Here is a 14,855-nt window from a genome sequence, read left to right on the forward strand (position 1 = left end):
GGATTAGTTTACTATGTGCCAAAATTCATTTTTAAAGGTGATTCTAATAATATTCTGACTTAATATGTATACATTTTCTATCTTGAAGTTGTTTAATTAAAAATAATTTTAACAGTTTAATCAAAACAATAGTGCTTAAGTTGTGACTAGTATTAAGTTTATACCTGGCTTTTGGGAAACATGACCTAATCATTAATATTTTGACCCAGGTTATTAGACATATTGGCCCAGCTGAGCTGCATAAAGCTTTTCTTCACTCTTATGATGTGGTGCTCTTTTATTATTACCACAAAATCCATAAAGATAGTTATTTTTTTTTTGGCAGTACAGTACTATGTAGGTAGGCCTTTTAGTATAAGGTGTAAATGAAGTTAAATTGCAGATGTGCTAAATAGCAAAAACTACATATGGGTTTGCATTATCACATTCAGTAATGCACATGTAAAATATTCTATTCAGCTGTTTGTCATACAGAATGTATGCAGTGGTTCCCAAATTAGGCAAATGTTTGAGCAGGGGAGGAAACTTGTAGTGAAACTGACTAGTTTTCAAATCAATACTATATAATATTCAAGCAAACACATTAGTCACATCCAAACTATGAAGAAGCCTAAGTTGCACATTTCATAGACAAACTGAAAAAAGGTAAGTTTTTATTTTAAAGTTTGAATTGCTTCAATACATGTCAGACTAGGAAACACATTTGTGTAAAAAACTAAAATTAACAATGGATAAGATTTATTTAGCTGCTTCAGTTTTAGGGCCCTGGTATTGTTCATCTAGTGGGACCGTTTCTATTAGTGACACCTGCTTTTTATTTACCATGACAAGTCAAAATGTCTGTTTCAGAAAATGCCTCTTAAACATTTTCCATGTCCACAATTGGTTTATATGCAATTATGTTTACTGTTTGAATAAAAATAGTCAAGGGTTCTTTTAACAAGTGCAAAAATCAGCATCACACATTAACTTTTAATATATGTAAAAAAGAACATTCCATGACAAATACAAAGTCTGAGCACAAAAACCAAACATTTTACATATATTGCTTCACTGATCAGAGAGTAAACTGTTAATCAAAGCCTAGAGAAGGAGAGAAACACTGATATTAAATCACTTCAGTAATTCAATTCAGTCATAGCCAAGGTACAACATGTGAGTAAACGGAAATGAGCAAAGTAAATTTAAAAACGTCAGTTTCTTTTTTGCTAGAGGCATAATGATGCACACAGTAATAAATGATTAATCATTTTGAGTTATTCAAAAAGGTTTTTTTTTGTCAATTTATGTACATATTTTTACTTGATTTAACATTTAGGGCCTGGCTAACACTCCCCTCTGGGTGGCGCTATAAAGCTATGCACCATTGTCCCAATCTTTTATCTTAATCAAGTACTATGAAGATATAACAATGAAACTTTGGGTGTGCAAGTATTTAATACTGGCATTTGAAAACATGAGACTGATGTGAGCTGCTTTCTCTACTATATTTCACAACAATTAATCTTTTAAATGTTGTGTCTTTATTGTTACCAGGACAGTATATTTATTTGGAGCGCTGCCTCTGGACCAGCCAGTGACTCAAATTTTCCTTTTTGTTCCTCTGTTATTTTCTCACTTAGAGAATTTCTCCATCTCTGCAAAAAGCAAAGGCAAATTGAAGGTGAGATTGAAGAGGATGAAAACTTGAGAAAACTCATGATAGTTGACTTTTACATAAGTGTTTACCTTTGTCAAGATCAATGACTTTAGGCTGAGTTTTCATGTGCACTTTCTCTTTTAGCAGGTTATTCTTGTAATCTACAATCACACAGGAGAAAGTCAAATCACACATACACTCAAGGCACAAGGTGCTGTGTATTTACACACCCACTACTTTTCAAACTCACCAAATCTTCTCTCATCCTGAGTGCACGCAATCACCTCAGCACCATCCATCTCAAACTCTTCTGAGCTGCACTGACTTCTGCTGGACCTATTACCACAAGAAGGAGACTCCTGAGTGTGTATTTATGGGTAAGACAATGATTATATATCTGTCTTTGTGTTTTTAAACACTGACCTCATGGATGACTGAGGATAAAACTCTGGAAACACAAGGAAATTTGATGAGACTCAAGAAACCAATGTAGATCACCTACAATGATACTGAGTGTTTACCTTTGCTTCTACGTCTGCGTGTGATGAGGATGATGATGAGGATAATGAATGCCATGAGCAGGAAGGATGTGAGTATGTAGCCCAGTGGCAGGAGAAAGTGATGCCTCTGGTCAGGGAGAATAACATTGATGACTCTCGGTGACTCAGCCTTAGTGGTGTCTGAGTAATACAGAGATCACAACAGTCAGCACTTAATTTCACCTATTTTTCATCTTTTAGCTTAAAAACAGACTAAAATTTGTCAATGTGAGGTTTACTTAATGTCATAAACAACACCAGGCCTTACATTGAACAGACATTACATAGCTCATGAGTAACACAGAAACAGGGAATCAAAAGTTCAAAGCCTTCGTTTCAAATAGCTTTGCTAGACCAGCATTTGTCCTTTGTTGATCTGATAAGTACCTCTGATTCTTTCTTTCACTTGGCTTGTTGATTACTAGTTTTAACAGGTTTGCACATGCTTATACGTACTTTATCCTTACCGGTTCTGAGACACTAATGGTGTTGATCTTTGCTGGTCTACTTCTTTGATTGGAACTAAAATATCTCTGCAATCATCAATTGCAGAGAAATCTCGTGCCTGGAGAATGACCCCTAATTACCCAATTGGGTTCAAATTTTCCTATGATCCAACATCTGCTTACTTTTCATCTACTGCCGTTCCCTTTACTTTGTCAAATATTTGACCAAATACTTTCAATACGATGAGATTTCCATCAACCTCAGCTGAACAGTGTGTTTAATGTGTGTTTCTCTCCAAACCTTACAAAAATAATTTTCAGTCTGTGCATGTGGCTGTACATATCTATTTCTTATTGCATGTGTGTGAGTGTGTGTGATGCCACGTAAGCTCTAACACCTTGCAAAGTGTTTTTACAGGTCCTGGCGTGGAAAAAAATGCTGAACACATTACCAATAATTAGCTGGTCGCTGCAAGTGGTTTGTGTACTTCTGCTGAGTACTGCAAAGCAGAGGAGGGGGAGAGCCTGTTTGCATTTGCGCCATTAAAAAGTGCAAGACAAGAAACAGCTGTGGAGCTCAGACTCAACATATTTGAGCCAAAATAGGATCCAGACAGAAAGTCATGCTGTGATTTACTTTGCCTGGCAGTAAAACACAGAAAAGTGAGGAGAGGAAGAGGAATAAAGGAAGGACAGAGCAGAGGTTGGAATAGAGAAGGAGAGCCAAGGGAGAGGAAGGGGATGGAGATATTTTTCTCCAAAGGCCTGCCTCGCAAACTGAAAGAAAGAAAAGACCTCGCCTAGTAATACAGGAAACAAACTTTTAGCACATACATCACTACTTGTTTGTAGCATACATGAAAACAACATGTTCATTAACATAACAAATCCTCAGATCCCTTTATTGAGTTTTCCATAACACAAATGTGTTTGTGTTTAGACTGGCTGCACTGAAATAATTTTAGAAATAACACTGATGGGATGGAGGGGTGACCTACATCTCTTCCCTCCACCCCCTTTCTCTCTTTATGTAGCTCTCCCCCCCTACGTGAGTCTGCATTTCACCAGTCACCATGTGGGGGTTACCATGTGGCCAGCTGCTGTGCAGATGAAGCATGCTTCCTGTTTTGTCCACAAACTTTCCCAAAAGTCAATTTCTTTACACTTAAAAAAGCTAAGTAAGAATGAGAATAACAGTGTGGAAGGGACATGATAAAAATGTGCAAACATGAGATCCTCAACGTCAGAGGGGGGAGGGGAGGGTTGAAAAACTCCTTCAGAGTGTCAGGAGCTAGCCAGAGGCCCGGACACTGAGGCCAAAAGAGAGCAATATTGACACATATAGCACAGTACAGAGGAAGGATTTGTACAAAGTCACTTGTGTGCTGGTAATAAATCAGTTATACATCCTATTCCTAACCAGTACTACTCCCATGGTGCACACTGGATTATTACCGCTCAGGGAAAGGAGGATTATTTGTGTGGGCAGAGCTGGATTTCATTCCACAGAATGCATCCAAGAGATTCCACTGAAATGAGATCGGTCTGCGTGGCATTTTCATATGGAATGGGCCAAAGGCATTTCTTTCTAAACCTCTCAATGGTTTTCCCACATTGATACATCTGCCATTATCGACTTTGCCTTAGTCACCTACTGGAAACACAGACACATGCGCCAGAACCTCTTTCATTCTCTGAGAATTTGAAGTAGGCTATACCAGTGTGCCCAACTTCCCTTTGTCCGCTTACCATGTCTCTTCTTCTCTGTTTTTCTCTTTATTAATATGCAGGCAGAAAATTATTTTTGGGCCGAGTACTGAGAAATGTGAACTAAACAGACAAAACAGACCTCTCCCCCAAGCACATAGAATAACACACACTAAGGAAATACATAATAACAACAAATGTGTGTTGAGTAGTACCATAATGATACAACAGTGGAAAACTTTTGGTTGAAAAAAATGGTGAAATGTGATGAGGGTGAGGCTTTTAGGCGGACTGGATTATGAAGGAGCATGTGTGGTTTCAGGAGTCTGGCGTCAGACAAGCTGACTGTGCAAGAACGAATCTCTCATGAAACAAAAAGAAATACTTTTTCTCATCTCCTCCTCCTCTGCTGTTTATTCTTTCTTTGGAGAGGCTGAGGCTAAACATGTTAAGGATGAATGAGGACAAAATGAAAAACTACAGAAGGATAGAACAGATGAAAGAACAGATGTCCAAATGCACTATGTTTAAAACACTATGTCTGCTAAGACACTCATGCTGATCTACAATATAGCTAAAACAGGAAGAGAGACTGTGTGTTTGTATATTTGTGTGTGTGCGTTACCTTTGTCCTCACTAGGCAGTGCTTTGGCTGGCTGGGTGGTCTGAATTACTGGTGGCTCCACTGTGACCTGGAACTCTCTTCTCTCATGTAGACCACAGTAATGATGGTGGAGGTGGCAGGAGTACATCCCCTCATCTGTGCGCTGTGAGTTAAATGCAGATTCACACAATGTCAGTTACACAGTAGGTAATGTATTTGCACCTTCAGATAAACCCTGTCAGGCAACATTTTTAATCCTAATGTAAAAACATGCACTTTAAAAACTGGTAATGGATTGGTTTTAATGTGATGCTAAAACCAGGGAGCAGCTAAGCCTAAGTTAGCAAAATGGCCTTTAGGTTTCGTACTAATGTTTGTGTGCTAACATGCTCACTATGACAGTGTTAACAGATTTTTTATGTTTGTCAGGTGTAATGTTCATGTTGACCTGATTATGGAGCCAGAGTAAGTCAGTCAGAATTATCCCCAGGGTACATCATTGGCTGCACAATGTCTCATAGCAATCCAGTAATGTTGTCTGCAGAAGCATGCTGTCAGCACGGACAACAAAATTCCCACAGAAAAGAAAAGCCTAATCTTAATGCATTAAAGAAAGAAAGATTATATTGATTGTTTTCTTTTAACTAACTGTATGGGCACGTGTGTATATATGTGTGTGTTGAATTGCTCTAAACTTGCCCTAAGTAGGATAAATAAAGTTGTATTGTATTGCATTGTATTATGTATGTTAATATGTTCCTCAGTTGAGCTGATCAGGGAAAAGAAATCTGTAGAAAAGTAGCTTATTATATATAATTCAGTTGTTTTTATTCAACTATTTATATAATGTGTCAAAAACAAAAACTGTTCGTGTTTTTCGTGTTCTTATGTGTAGAATTAATGCCATTCCACGGAAATCATATGAAAACATTTCAACATCACTGAAACAGCAGAAAACCTGGGAAAATTGTCTTCTAAGAAAAAACATTGAATTTTATGTCAAAACTAATTAATTCTAATGTTTACATTTTCAACATAGAACTAATCTTACAGTCGGCTGAGTGTTGCCCGAAGCGGACTGGCCCAGTTGCACAGTGTTGTGGATTAGTTCCTGAGCTTCCTGAGCCCGTATTTAACCTAAATGTTCTGAATTATTAGCTCTATCAAAAAACACTTGGACTCTTGAGATTCCCTCAAGTGTGAAGAGTTTTTCTCTGCTTGCTAATATTGATAATGGCACAACAGGACTGACAGGAAGTCTTTATGGAGAGGTCTATATCTATCTCGTGGTATTGTTGTTTTACTGGGACTGCCAAACGCATCTTCCCAGTAGAGCTATAAAGTTTGACAAGAGCTACTATTATTATTACTAATTAAAATTCTATGTGCTCTACAAACACTCAACAACATACTCACAAAACACTACAACCAAAGTGTACGGGCACACAGATTTACAGTATGGGTGACACCAGTATGAAGTTTTTACACATTTTTAAAACTGTTCCCGTATGTCAACCAGTTTTTCTGCCTATACTGAATTAATTAATGAATTTAATGAATTTTGAGAACAGTTAACTATGCCAAACAAAAAGAAAACACACTTTCCCAGATGATAGAAATTACATACAAAATTAAAAATCTGTTGTACATGTGTGCAACCCCCTGCACAAAATTCTTCAATCAGCACTCAGCCTTTATTCATCTAAAATGTTATTTCTGTGTGGCTTGTTCATGCAAGAAAAGGCAGAGCATCCAGTGTGACACTGTGGGTGGGAGACTAAATGCGAAGTTCTGAGTTTTTCAACGATTCATTTTGGAATATTTTCACCCACTAATTTTTACATTTATTTTTCAGTATTTTAACAGTAGTGCTAACATTATTCAGCTTTGATGAATTTGAATCGTATGGACAAATAAATGAAATTGCAGTAAAACAGTCAAAAACTTACTTTAGATGACATTTACTATTTTTTTCATTTAACAACCAATACATTACATATGCTCTGCTATACTGAATGTCCATACTTGTGTAGTTTGGACGTTTGCTTGCATGTAAACAATAGTTCATTGACACAAAAAACGGTCCTGGCCTGTGTGTTAACTGTTTTGAAAATGTGATGTCAGAATGGTCAAAAGTGAACTCCTCCTACACACCTGCAGATCAGATATGGTGAGTGAGAAGTCTCCCTCTGAGAAGGCCTGGTGGCTGATGTTCATCTTCCTCTGAAGAAACACAGGTCCGTAACTACGTTGCTCTCCTGAGGCATAGAGGTCCACAAGCCTGTCAGCACGGTCATGGCGGACCCCTGGGGACTGACGGTCCCAATGGACCACCTGGAAGCCGTAATTGCAGATAAGGAGTTATGTTTTTCATGTAATTCCTCTAATTTAAGAGTAAATGTAGATTGAATTTGGTTATCTGAAGAAAGTTGTATGTAGTATACACACAAACACACTAACACACATACACACACCTGCTGGTCCTCCTCCTCATTGCTCCAGTCTGTCCACACATTACGTCGGTTGATACACGGCAGCACCACAGTGCTTCCAAGCAACACCACGTACACTGCCTTTTGTCCATCCCAGAATCGCTGCTCTTTACGTCCTTAAAAGTAAAAGTGCAAAACAAATCCACAAAGCGAGTCGGTCATGAAGTTGTTAAAGGTGGAGTAAATGGTGACAGTTGATACAGGGTGATACATACGTGATTTAGTAATATTGAGCTGTACTCTAATTGTCTCATAGAGGTGGCAGTAGAGATGGTGGAGGTTACAAGAGTAAAGACCCCTGTCATTCATTGTCACATCTGTAATAACATGTAGAAAAACAAAGATGCAAACTTAAAAGTTGTAGTTTACAAGTTATAAATCCTGCATGCCAATCATTTTAAGATTGAAACCCTGTAAAATTTTCTATTTATTTGACTACAGGCTGAAAATGATTGTGCAAAAACATTACACTCCTGTGGTCACTAGGTAATCACAGCACCGAATACTCTTACAGTGTTATTAGTTTGTCTGAATGTTTCAGCACATGGGTGCAGTTGTAAGCTACAACACAAATTTTTTTTAATCCTCGTGATTAGTGCATTCAGGGGCTTGCATTGCTCTGACAACTTGGTCAGATTTTTTTAATGTTTTGATCTTAGCTGCAAATCATGCCAGACAAGCATCAAGCAAATATTAAGTGGTTGTGTGAAAATAATTTCTTTAATAAAAAAGTTGTTATATTTTAGACAATTAAAGTATTGATTTGTTTGGGCTTCCCAAAAGACCCAAACTATCTTCCTTTATTCAACTTCAATTCTTTGCTTTATCAACAAACTGATCTAAAACCTTTTTTGTCTAATTTTACACCAGGCATAAACACTTTGGATCCAGTAAGCAGAACAGTTCCTAAAGTCAGATAAGAATGAATTACACTGGAAAACAAAGAGGTGTAGATCCTAGTGAGTCACTAATTCACCATCACCACCAACAACAGGTACAGGCGTGAAAGTGAAAGATGGTCAGAATGACCTTTGATGACCAGGGAAAAGTTCCCATCCCTGAAGGCTGTTGATGTTATGCCAACCCGGCCCACGTTGTAGGAGTTGTAGATCCTCTGGTCTCCTGCTGAGAACATGTCCACCACTCTCTCCATGGTGTAGTCTGGACGAGGCCGATACAAGTCCCAGTGGACTACCCTCTGTCGGTCCCTTACCCTGTCTCTGGTCCACACCATGCGGCCACTCACACACTGCAAGACCACCTGGGACCCAGCGGGTGCGCTCACATTATAACCTGCCACCACCACACTGCTGCTGCTGTCGAACTGACCTGACACTGAGGGGCAGAGAGGATGTAGTGTTGATTCAGCATTTCATAAAGCCTTGAAGAGGAATGTATATGGATACATCACATTCCCAGCACAAAGACGAACATACCTGCGCTGAAGAAGCAGGCCACAGGGACTGAAACAGAAAAATTGGGCCGGATAATTACTTAAACAGACACAAACAGCCACTGTATGTGTCAAACTATGTATCTACTTTGAGAAGGAAGAGTGTGGTTGGACTGCTGCATATAAATTCATAAAATTATGAGGTCAGCAGTGAGATCCAATGGCTTTCTTACACTGTCCTGATGCTTTGACTCAGTGAATCTCATCTCACAGGAATTTGTTTGTGTGTGAGTGTGAAGCTGAGGTGGACACTGAAGGACAGAGATGTTGGAAAAGTATGGAGTAGTATCAGCCTGAAAATATTCAAAGCAGTAGCATCTATTTCCACATTTTGGCAAATTAACCAAAGGCCAAACCTGTAAATTTTAAATCAGGGAAAGGAAACTAACCCATGTAGTTTATTGAAAAAAACCTTGAACATAGCCAGAAACGATGCAGAAGATTATGGATTATTTGCAGAAGCAGCCTACTTAAAAAAAAGGTGTTAAGGTGTTAAAGGTGTGTTTGTATCTTAACTGGAACCTGTAGCCAAAGTAAAACAATGCAGCCCCAAATAAACTCCAGTCTACTTACTGAGGATCAAGAGGAGCGCCTGCACAATGATGTCCTCCCTTTCGCTCTTCATGTTGACAACTTTTGAGACACAGAGACTTGTCAAAAAAGAAAACCTGACAGACGGCCCGCAGAGTAAGAAAGCACGGTGTGTTTACCAATCCGCGAAAGCAGCAGGACTTGTTTTGATATGATTTTAAGACCTTAAAGAAACACGTTGTGTAGCGCCACGATGGACGTCAACCTAGAACCAAATCAGAACCGGACTGCACTTATCCCACCCGCTAAATGAAACCAGACACCCTGGTCTGTGTGCACAATGAACACCCCTCCTCTTCCAGAGCCCCAAATTCCAAAGAGGAAGATTTGGTGCAGGTAGCAGGACTTTTTAATATCTTTCTATTCATTTGCACTTGTATTTATTTATGTCTGTGTTGCTCTAAGTGGGGACAAATTCCCATGCTATACAAACTAAATAGAAATGTTAGACGTAGATATAAGTAAGGAATTAAAGAGCGTATAAATAGCGATAACACATGTCCAAGTGTAGGCTAAGTGTAAACTGAGTTATTAGTAGCCTATGTGTGCAAATGTTTTCACTACTGCTTGATGTGTGCATACAAGCTGAGCCTTTGCGTATAACGGAAACAATCTGATTCGTCGTTAAACTCCATCAGCTTCGTTCTGAAGTTGCACGTCACATATCTGCACCTCGCAGGACTTATTGTGTAATTAGATAGTGTGTCATCGTTTCCTCAGCTCCTACTCTGCCTTCTATTTTAAATCAGTAACGACCCTCAGTGGCTCACTCAGGACATGATTTATTTATTTTTTGTCTTATTCTTTATATATCCATATTAAAGGTGGTTGGCTTGTTCTTCATGTTACAATAGGCTCTCAGTGTGTAGTCCAAGCATGTGTCAGTGTAGTCGAAATTTGTCTGACATTTTTTCCCAAAGGTGTGAATTGTACTCGAAGATATTCTTACTGAATTACTGTGAGTACTCGATAGTGACACTCCGCCTCGATGATGAGAATTATCATCAACATCCTATATCCCAATATGTTCTTTAATAACATCATCATTACCAGTTACTCAGGAACTACTCATTTACTCCCAGTTCGTTCCTGTTATTTTATTTCATTTTATTTTATTTGGTTTTATTTTATTTGTGTGTGTGTACAATGTGAACAAAGGTGGCTCTATTGAATGGATATTGTATGGAACAAAAAGAGCATTTCGTAAAAGTGGAGCTGATTTAACGACTTATAGCGGCCTGTTGACAGGTAAATGCACCAGCATAGCTGACAAATTTTTTTTCTTAAATTTTCCAACTATCCACATCTGCATAACATAAGTACCTAATTTATCACATAATAGCAGTGGAGTAAAAAGCACAATATTAGCCTTTGAACCTTGGTGAAATGAATGGAAAAGTTTAGTAAAGTATGTATTTGTACGAAAATAGATAACGTACATGTAGTGAATAGATCAAAATTGTAAGTAAAGTAGGCTACTCGAATACATTTTCCTACAACCTCTAGTAAGTTGAACCCTATTTTTTCATAAAGGCATTTTGACTATTAACAAAGCGCTCTGCATATCCGGAACCTTCCTTTCGACTTGTTGAGAATCGGCGCGTTTAGGTGTCACGCTTCATACGCTTCCCCTGAAACAAGCGAACTCATTCAAGGGTTTGTAGCCGGATGTAAACTAATCTAACAAGTCAAATATTAAGAACAGTATCGCAGTGTAGCACGTTTGTGTTATGTTAAATTTAGCTATAATATTGGAATATTAATAGTAGTTTTTATATTCATCCTCTTAAGTTTGGTTGATTCAGTTACTCGCAGGGTCAGTTAGCTAGCACGCTCGCTCGACATCGCAGCTAGCCATACGCTTGCTAATCACCCGGCGCACTTTGAAGCATATATGTCCTTGCTTTTTGCAATTGCCTTTGGTTAATTTTAACTAGTTAGAGTCTTACATAGATCGATCTTCTTCTTTTGCAGATCCTGTGTTAAACTTTAAAAGATGTTTTTGACCAGATCAGAATATGACAGGTAAGTGCAGCTCAAACTGCTTTGTCATTTATTTAGCGCTTCTGATTGGGACTTAACAAACTAACGAGTACGGAATAAGCAGTTATTTCTGCAGTCACGTGTGTCATTTGCTTTGTAGCTTATATTTGGATGTAGATTTATGCTCCAACTCTTTTGATAAGTTAACTTTGTTGTTTTGCAGGTAGTTAGCTAACCGCTAACAATCAAGTCTTCGCAACAAGTTTGCTTTCACTTTCAGATTCGCCTATTTTAAAATTAAACCTTTATTTCACCAGGAAAACATATTTGATATGACTGGGGCTGACTGACTACAGGACATTTCATTGTTAACCGTTACCTCTAATTATCATTATTATCATCTGTTTTGCAGGGGTGTGAACACATTCTCTCCAGAAGGAAGATTGTTCCAGGTTGAATATGCCATAGAGGCTATTAAAGTGAGTATTGATTACTTTTACTTAAACAATTGTAACTATCTTTGATCAAGCTAAAAACAAGTGTTGCATTGAAGCTTTCCTTGCTCTCCAGTTGGGATCCACAGCAATTGGTATCCAGACATCTGAGGGGGTGTGTCTGGCTGTGGAGAAGAGAATCACCTCTCCCCTGATGGAGCCGAGCAGCATTGAGAAGATTGTGGAAATTGACAGTCACATTGGTAAGAAGAATGACAAATTCATAGTAAGCTGGCAGGGAAAAACACAAACTAAGTGGTTACTGATGATAAATAGAGAAGTGCTTCAAACATCCACTGTGTTAACTTGAAAAAGTTATTTGTGGGCTACTCTAAGGTCTCCATCAAGGTTTTTGTGGCAGGATGTCTGCAAGGTCAGTTCATTAAAAACATCTTAAGGAGCTTTCCTTGAGTTCTAACAGAGTTCCTCTATGTGTGGGTTTGTTTTTTTTTTGCTACCATGTAGGGATCCCTTTAATGTTTCGAGTGGTTAATCTTTGAAGTTGATTTTGATGTTTTTTTTACTGTTACGTAAATGCGAAAGCTAGTTAAGTCACATTCCCTTGTGTATTTTTAAAATTTAGACAATTCCTATTGTAGATCAGCTGCATATGTCTCTCCTCCCTTTTTTTTCTCCTCTTCCTGTTGCTGTCACTCAGCTGCAACATGAACCCGCACAAAAATTAAAAAAGAGTTACAAAGCAGCATTTTCTGTGTTTACCATTAAAATCTGTGAACCAGGCTTCCAAAATATGTTTGAGGTGAAGGAGAAATCCAATTACTTTTCTGCTGCATGTATATACAGATTTCAAGTACCCCAGTTACTGAAGCAAGTAGTATTTACTGTCATTTACTGGCTCCTTTCTTTGCTCAGGCTAGAACATAACATTCTGTGTGAGTTGTAACGATAATATTCCTTTCGTTTGACCTGAGTGCAACGCATTGTAGTAACCGCATCCACATTCTTCAAAGGAAAGGTTCTTTTGTAGCATTACAAAGAAAGGCCCATTCTAGCCATCTATCTTATGTCACAGAGATTAAACAGAATAATGATTACAGCTGTATCTAGTATATTCATGATCCCTCAAATTACATGAAAGGACATTACATTTTTCACAGTCTGACATTGCTGAATGTAGCTTCAGGCTAGTATGTCAATGATTTATTTATTTTTGTATGTATGTATGTTCTTCCCACCTTAAAGGTTGTGCAATGAGTGGCTTGATAGCTGATGCCAAGACTCTAATTGACAAAGCAAGAGTGGAAACCCAGGTATGAATGCACAGTGTTAAATCAGTGGTTTCCTGATTTTGTATTATCTGAGTTTAACGTCTACATTTTCTCCTCAGAATCACTGGTTTACATACAATGAGACAATGACAGTTGAGAGTGTGACTCAGGCCGTGTCCAACTTGGCACTGCAGTTTGGAGAGGAGGACGCAGATCCTGGTGCAATGGTCAGTTAGTGCATTTTAAAAATAACTTTTTCATTCAAACTTCAAGCCATTGGAATTTCTTTAATTTCCAAAAGGCCAACAATGTTTAATTTAACCAATATAACCTGTATTATTTTTTTCTCTTTTTTTCCCCCATCTGTACAGAGTCGACCATTTGGCGTAGCACTTCTGTTTGGTGGCGTTGATGAAAAAGGACCCCAGCTGTATGTACACTTTATTTTGATACATCATACATACATCTACATCCATCTGACCACCCACAAACTTACACAGTTTGTTTGTGAATGCAGGTACCACATGGACCCATCAGGAACTTTTGTGCAGTGTGATGCTCGAGCTATTGGCTCAGCATCTGAGGGGGCACAGAGCTCTCTTCAAGAGGTCTACCACAAGGTACATACCACTGAGCTAAGCAAATTGTGATACTTTATAAACTGCTACCTTGTCAAGATTTTTGTATAGAATTTTGTCAAACAGTATAGTGCAGTTCAAAAAGACAAAAAAATTGTATCTTTTTTTCTTTGTCCCTCTCTCACTGACAGTCAATAACATTAAAGGAGGCCATCAAGTCATCTCTGACCATCCTCAAGCAGGTGATGGAGGAGAAGCTTAATGCCACCAACATCGAGGTTTGTTTGTTTTTGTTTTTAACACAACATCAGAAACAAGACTAAATACCAGAGCACCATACACACACACACAGTGAGTGTGTGGGTTTGGGATAGTGTAGGTGTGGTGTGTTCCGAGCATCTTTTTATATTCCTTTTATTATATTGTTGATTTTTAATAATTTAATATTAACTACCTTTGAGTTTTAACTTTGTTAGATTAAAAATATCATGCAGCCTTGATAATTTGCAAAGAACTGCCAGTTTAATACCTTGGGTTTCATGGAAGCTTTTTTTAATCCATGTTTCTTTTGTAGCTGGCAACAGTAGAGCCCGGGAAAACGTTCCATATGTATTCCAAAGAGGAGCTGGAAGAGGTAATCAAGGACATCTAGAGCCTCAAAGACTTGGAAGTCTTGTTTTGAGTTCTTGGAAGGGGAGGCGAGGATGTGAAAGGACACCTGGGCTGAATGTCACAATACAACCACAACTTTCCATCAGCACATTCTCTCTCTTGCTGCATTCAAAATTTTTTACATGCATCAGAGGTTTCTCTTTGTAATGTGCTAATTTACTTCTTGTATCTCAGTATCTGTACAGCTTTGTACAGGAGTCTGACCAGCACTTACAACCGAGTAGCAGGAAGATAATAAGTGGGGGCGGGGGGGATATTTTTTGTTACGAATCAGTACTACAATTAAACTGTTGTATTCAGGATGTGATCTGACTCCTTGTTTTTGCCATTTTCTTGTATTACAAGTATTTTAATTAATAGTATTTTGTTTGTATTTTATAAATACTCAAATCCCATTACAGTTTTAAATTCACATTTCACTATGATAA

At 38.2% G+C, this 14,855-nt stretch overlaps 2 protein-coding genes across 2 annotated transcripts; one reads left to right on the forward strand and one right to left on the reverse strand.

Moving 5' to 3' along the window:
• Positions 1-265: 265 nt before the first annotated feature.
• On the reverse strand, positions 266-9,791 carry LOC137127999 (matrix remodeling-associated protein 8-like). The gene is made up of 12 exons (XM_067505631.1): positions 9,454-9,791; positions 8,864-8,890; positions 8,457-8,762; positions 7,643-7,744; positions 7,410-7,543; positions 7,090-7,269; positions 4,957-5,098; positions 2,161-2,319; positions 2,063-2,087; positions 1,890-1,975; positions 1,729-1,800; positions 266-1,637 (listed from the first exon to the last, which is right to left on the reverse strand). Exons 1-12 carry the CDS (start codon positions 9,503-9,505, stop codon positions 1,615-1,617), a joined length of 1,308 nt encoding a protein of 435 aa, XP_067361732.1. The 5' UTR covers positions 9,506-9,791; the 3' UTR covers positions 266-1,614.
• A 1,246-nt stretch (positions 9,792-11,037) lies between these two features.
• psma5 (proteasome 20S subunit alpha 5) lies at positions 11,038-14,727 on the forward strand. The gene is made up of 10 exons (XM_067505640.1): positions 11,038-11,127; positions 11,446-11,496; positions 11,867-11,933; positions 12,025-12,151; positions 13,152-13,219; positions 13,297-13,404; positions 13,549-13,607; positions 13,695-13,797; positions 13,947-14,033; positions 14,330-14,727. Exons 2-10 carry the CDS (start codon positions 11,468-11,470, stop codon positions 14,405-14,407), a joined length of 726 nt encoding a protein of 241 aa, XP_067361741.1. The 5' UTR covers positions 11,038-11,127; positions 11,446-11,467; the 3' UTR covers positions 14,408-14,727.
• Positions 14,728-14,855: the final 128 nt, after the last annotated feature.

This window comes from Channa argus, chromosome 5 (assembly GCF_033026475.1).
Source record: "Channa argus isolate prfri chromosome 5, Channa argus male v1.0, whole genome shotgun sequence".
NCBI lineage: Eukaryota > Metazoa > Chordata > Actinopteri > Anabantiformes > Channidae > Channa > Channa argus.

Coding starts and splice junctions, on each gene's coding strand:
- LOC137127999 (XM_067505631.1), bottom strand. CDS start 9,505: ATGAAGAGCGAAAGGGAGGACATCATTGTGCAGGCGCTCCTCTTGATC. Junction 7,544..7,642: donor GCTCAATATTACTAAATCAC/GTATGTATCACC, acceptor TTTACTTTTAAG/GACGTAAAGAGCAGCGATTC. Junction 1,801..1,889: donor TCAGGATGAGAGAAGATTTG/GTGAGTTTGAAA, acceptor GTGTGATTGTAG/ATTACAAGAATAACCTGCTA.
- psma5 (XM_067505640.1), top strand. CDS start 11,468: ATGTTTTTGACCAGATCAGAATATGACAG. Junction 13,405..13,548: donor ACGCAGATCCTGGTGCAATG/GTCAGTTAGTGC, acceptor CCATCTGTACAG/AGTCGACCATTTGGCGTAGC. Junction 13,798..13,946: donor TTCAAGAGGTCTACCACAAG/GTACATACCACT, acceptor TCTCACTGACAG/TCAATAACATTAAAGGAGGC.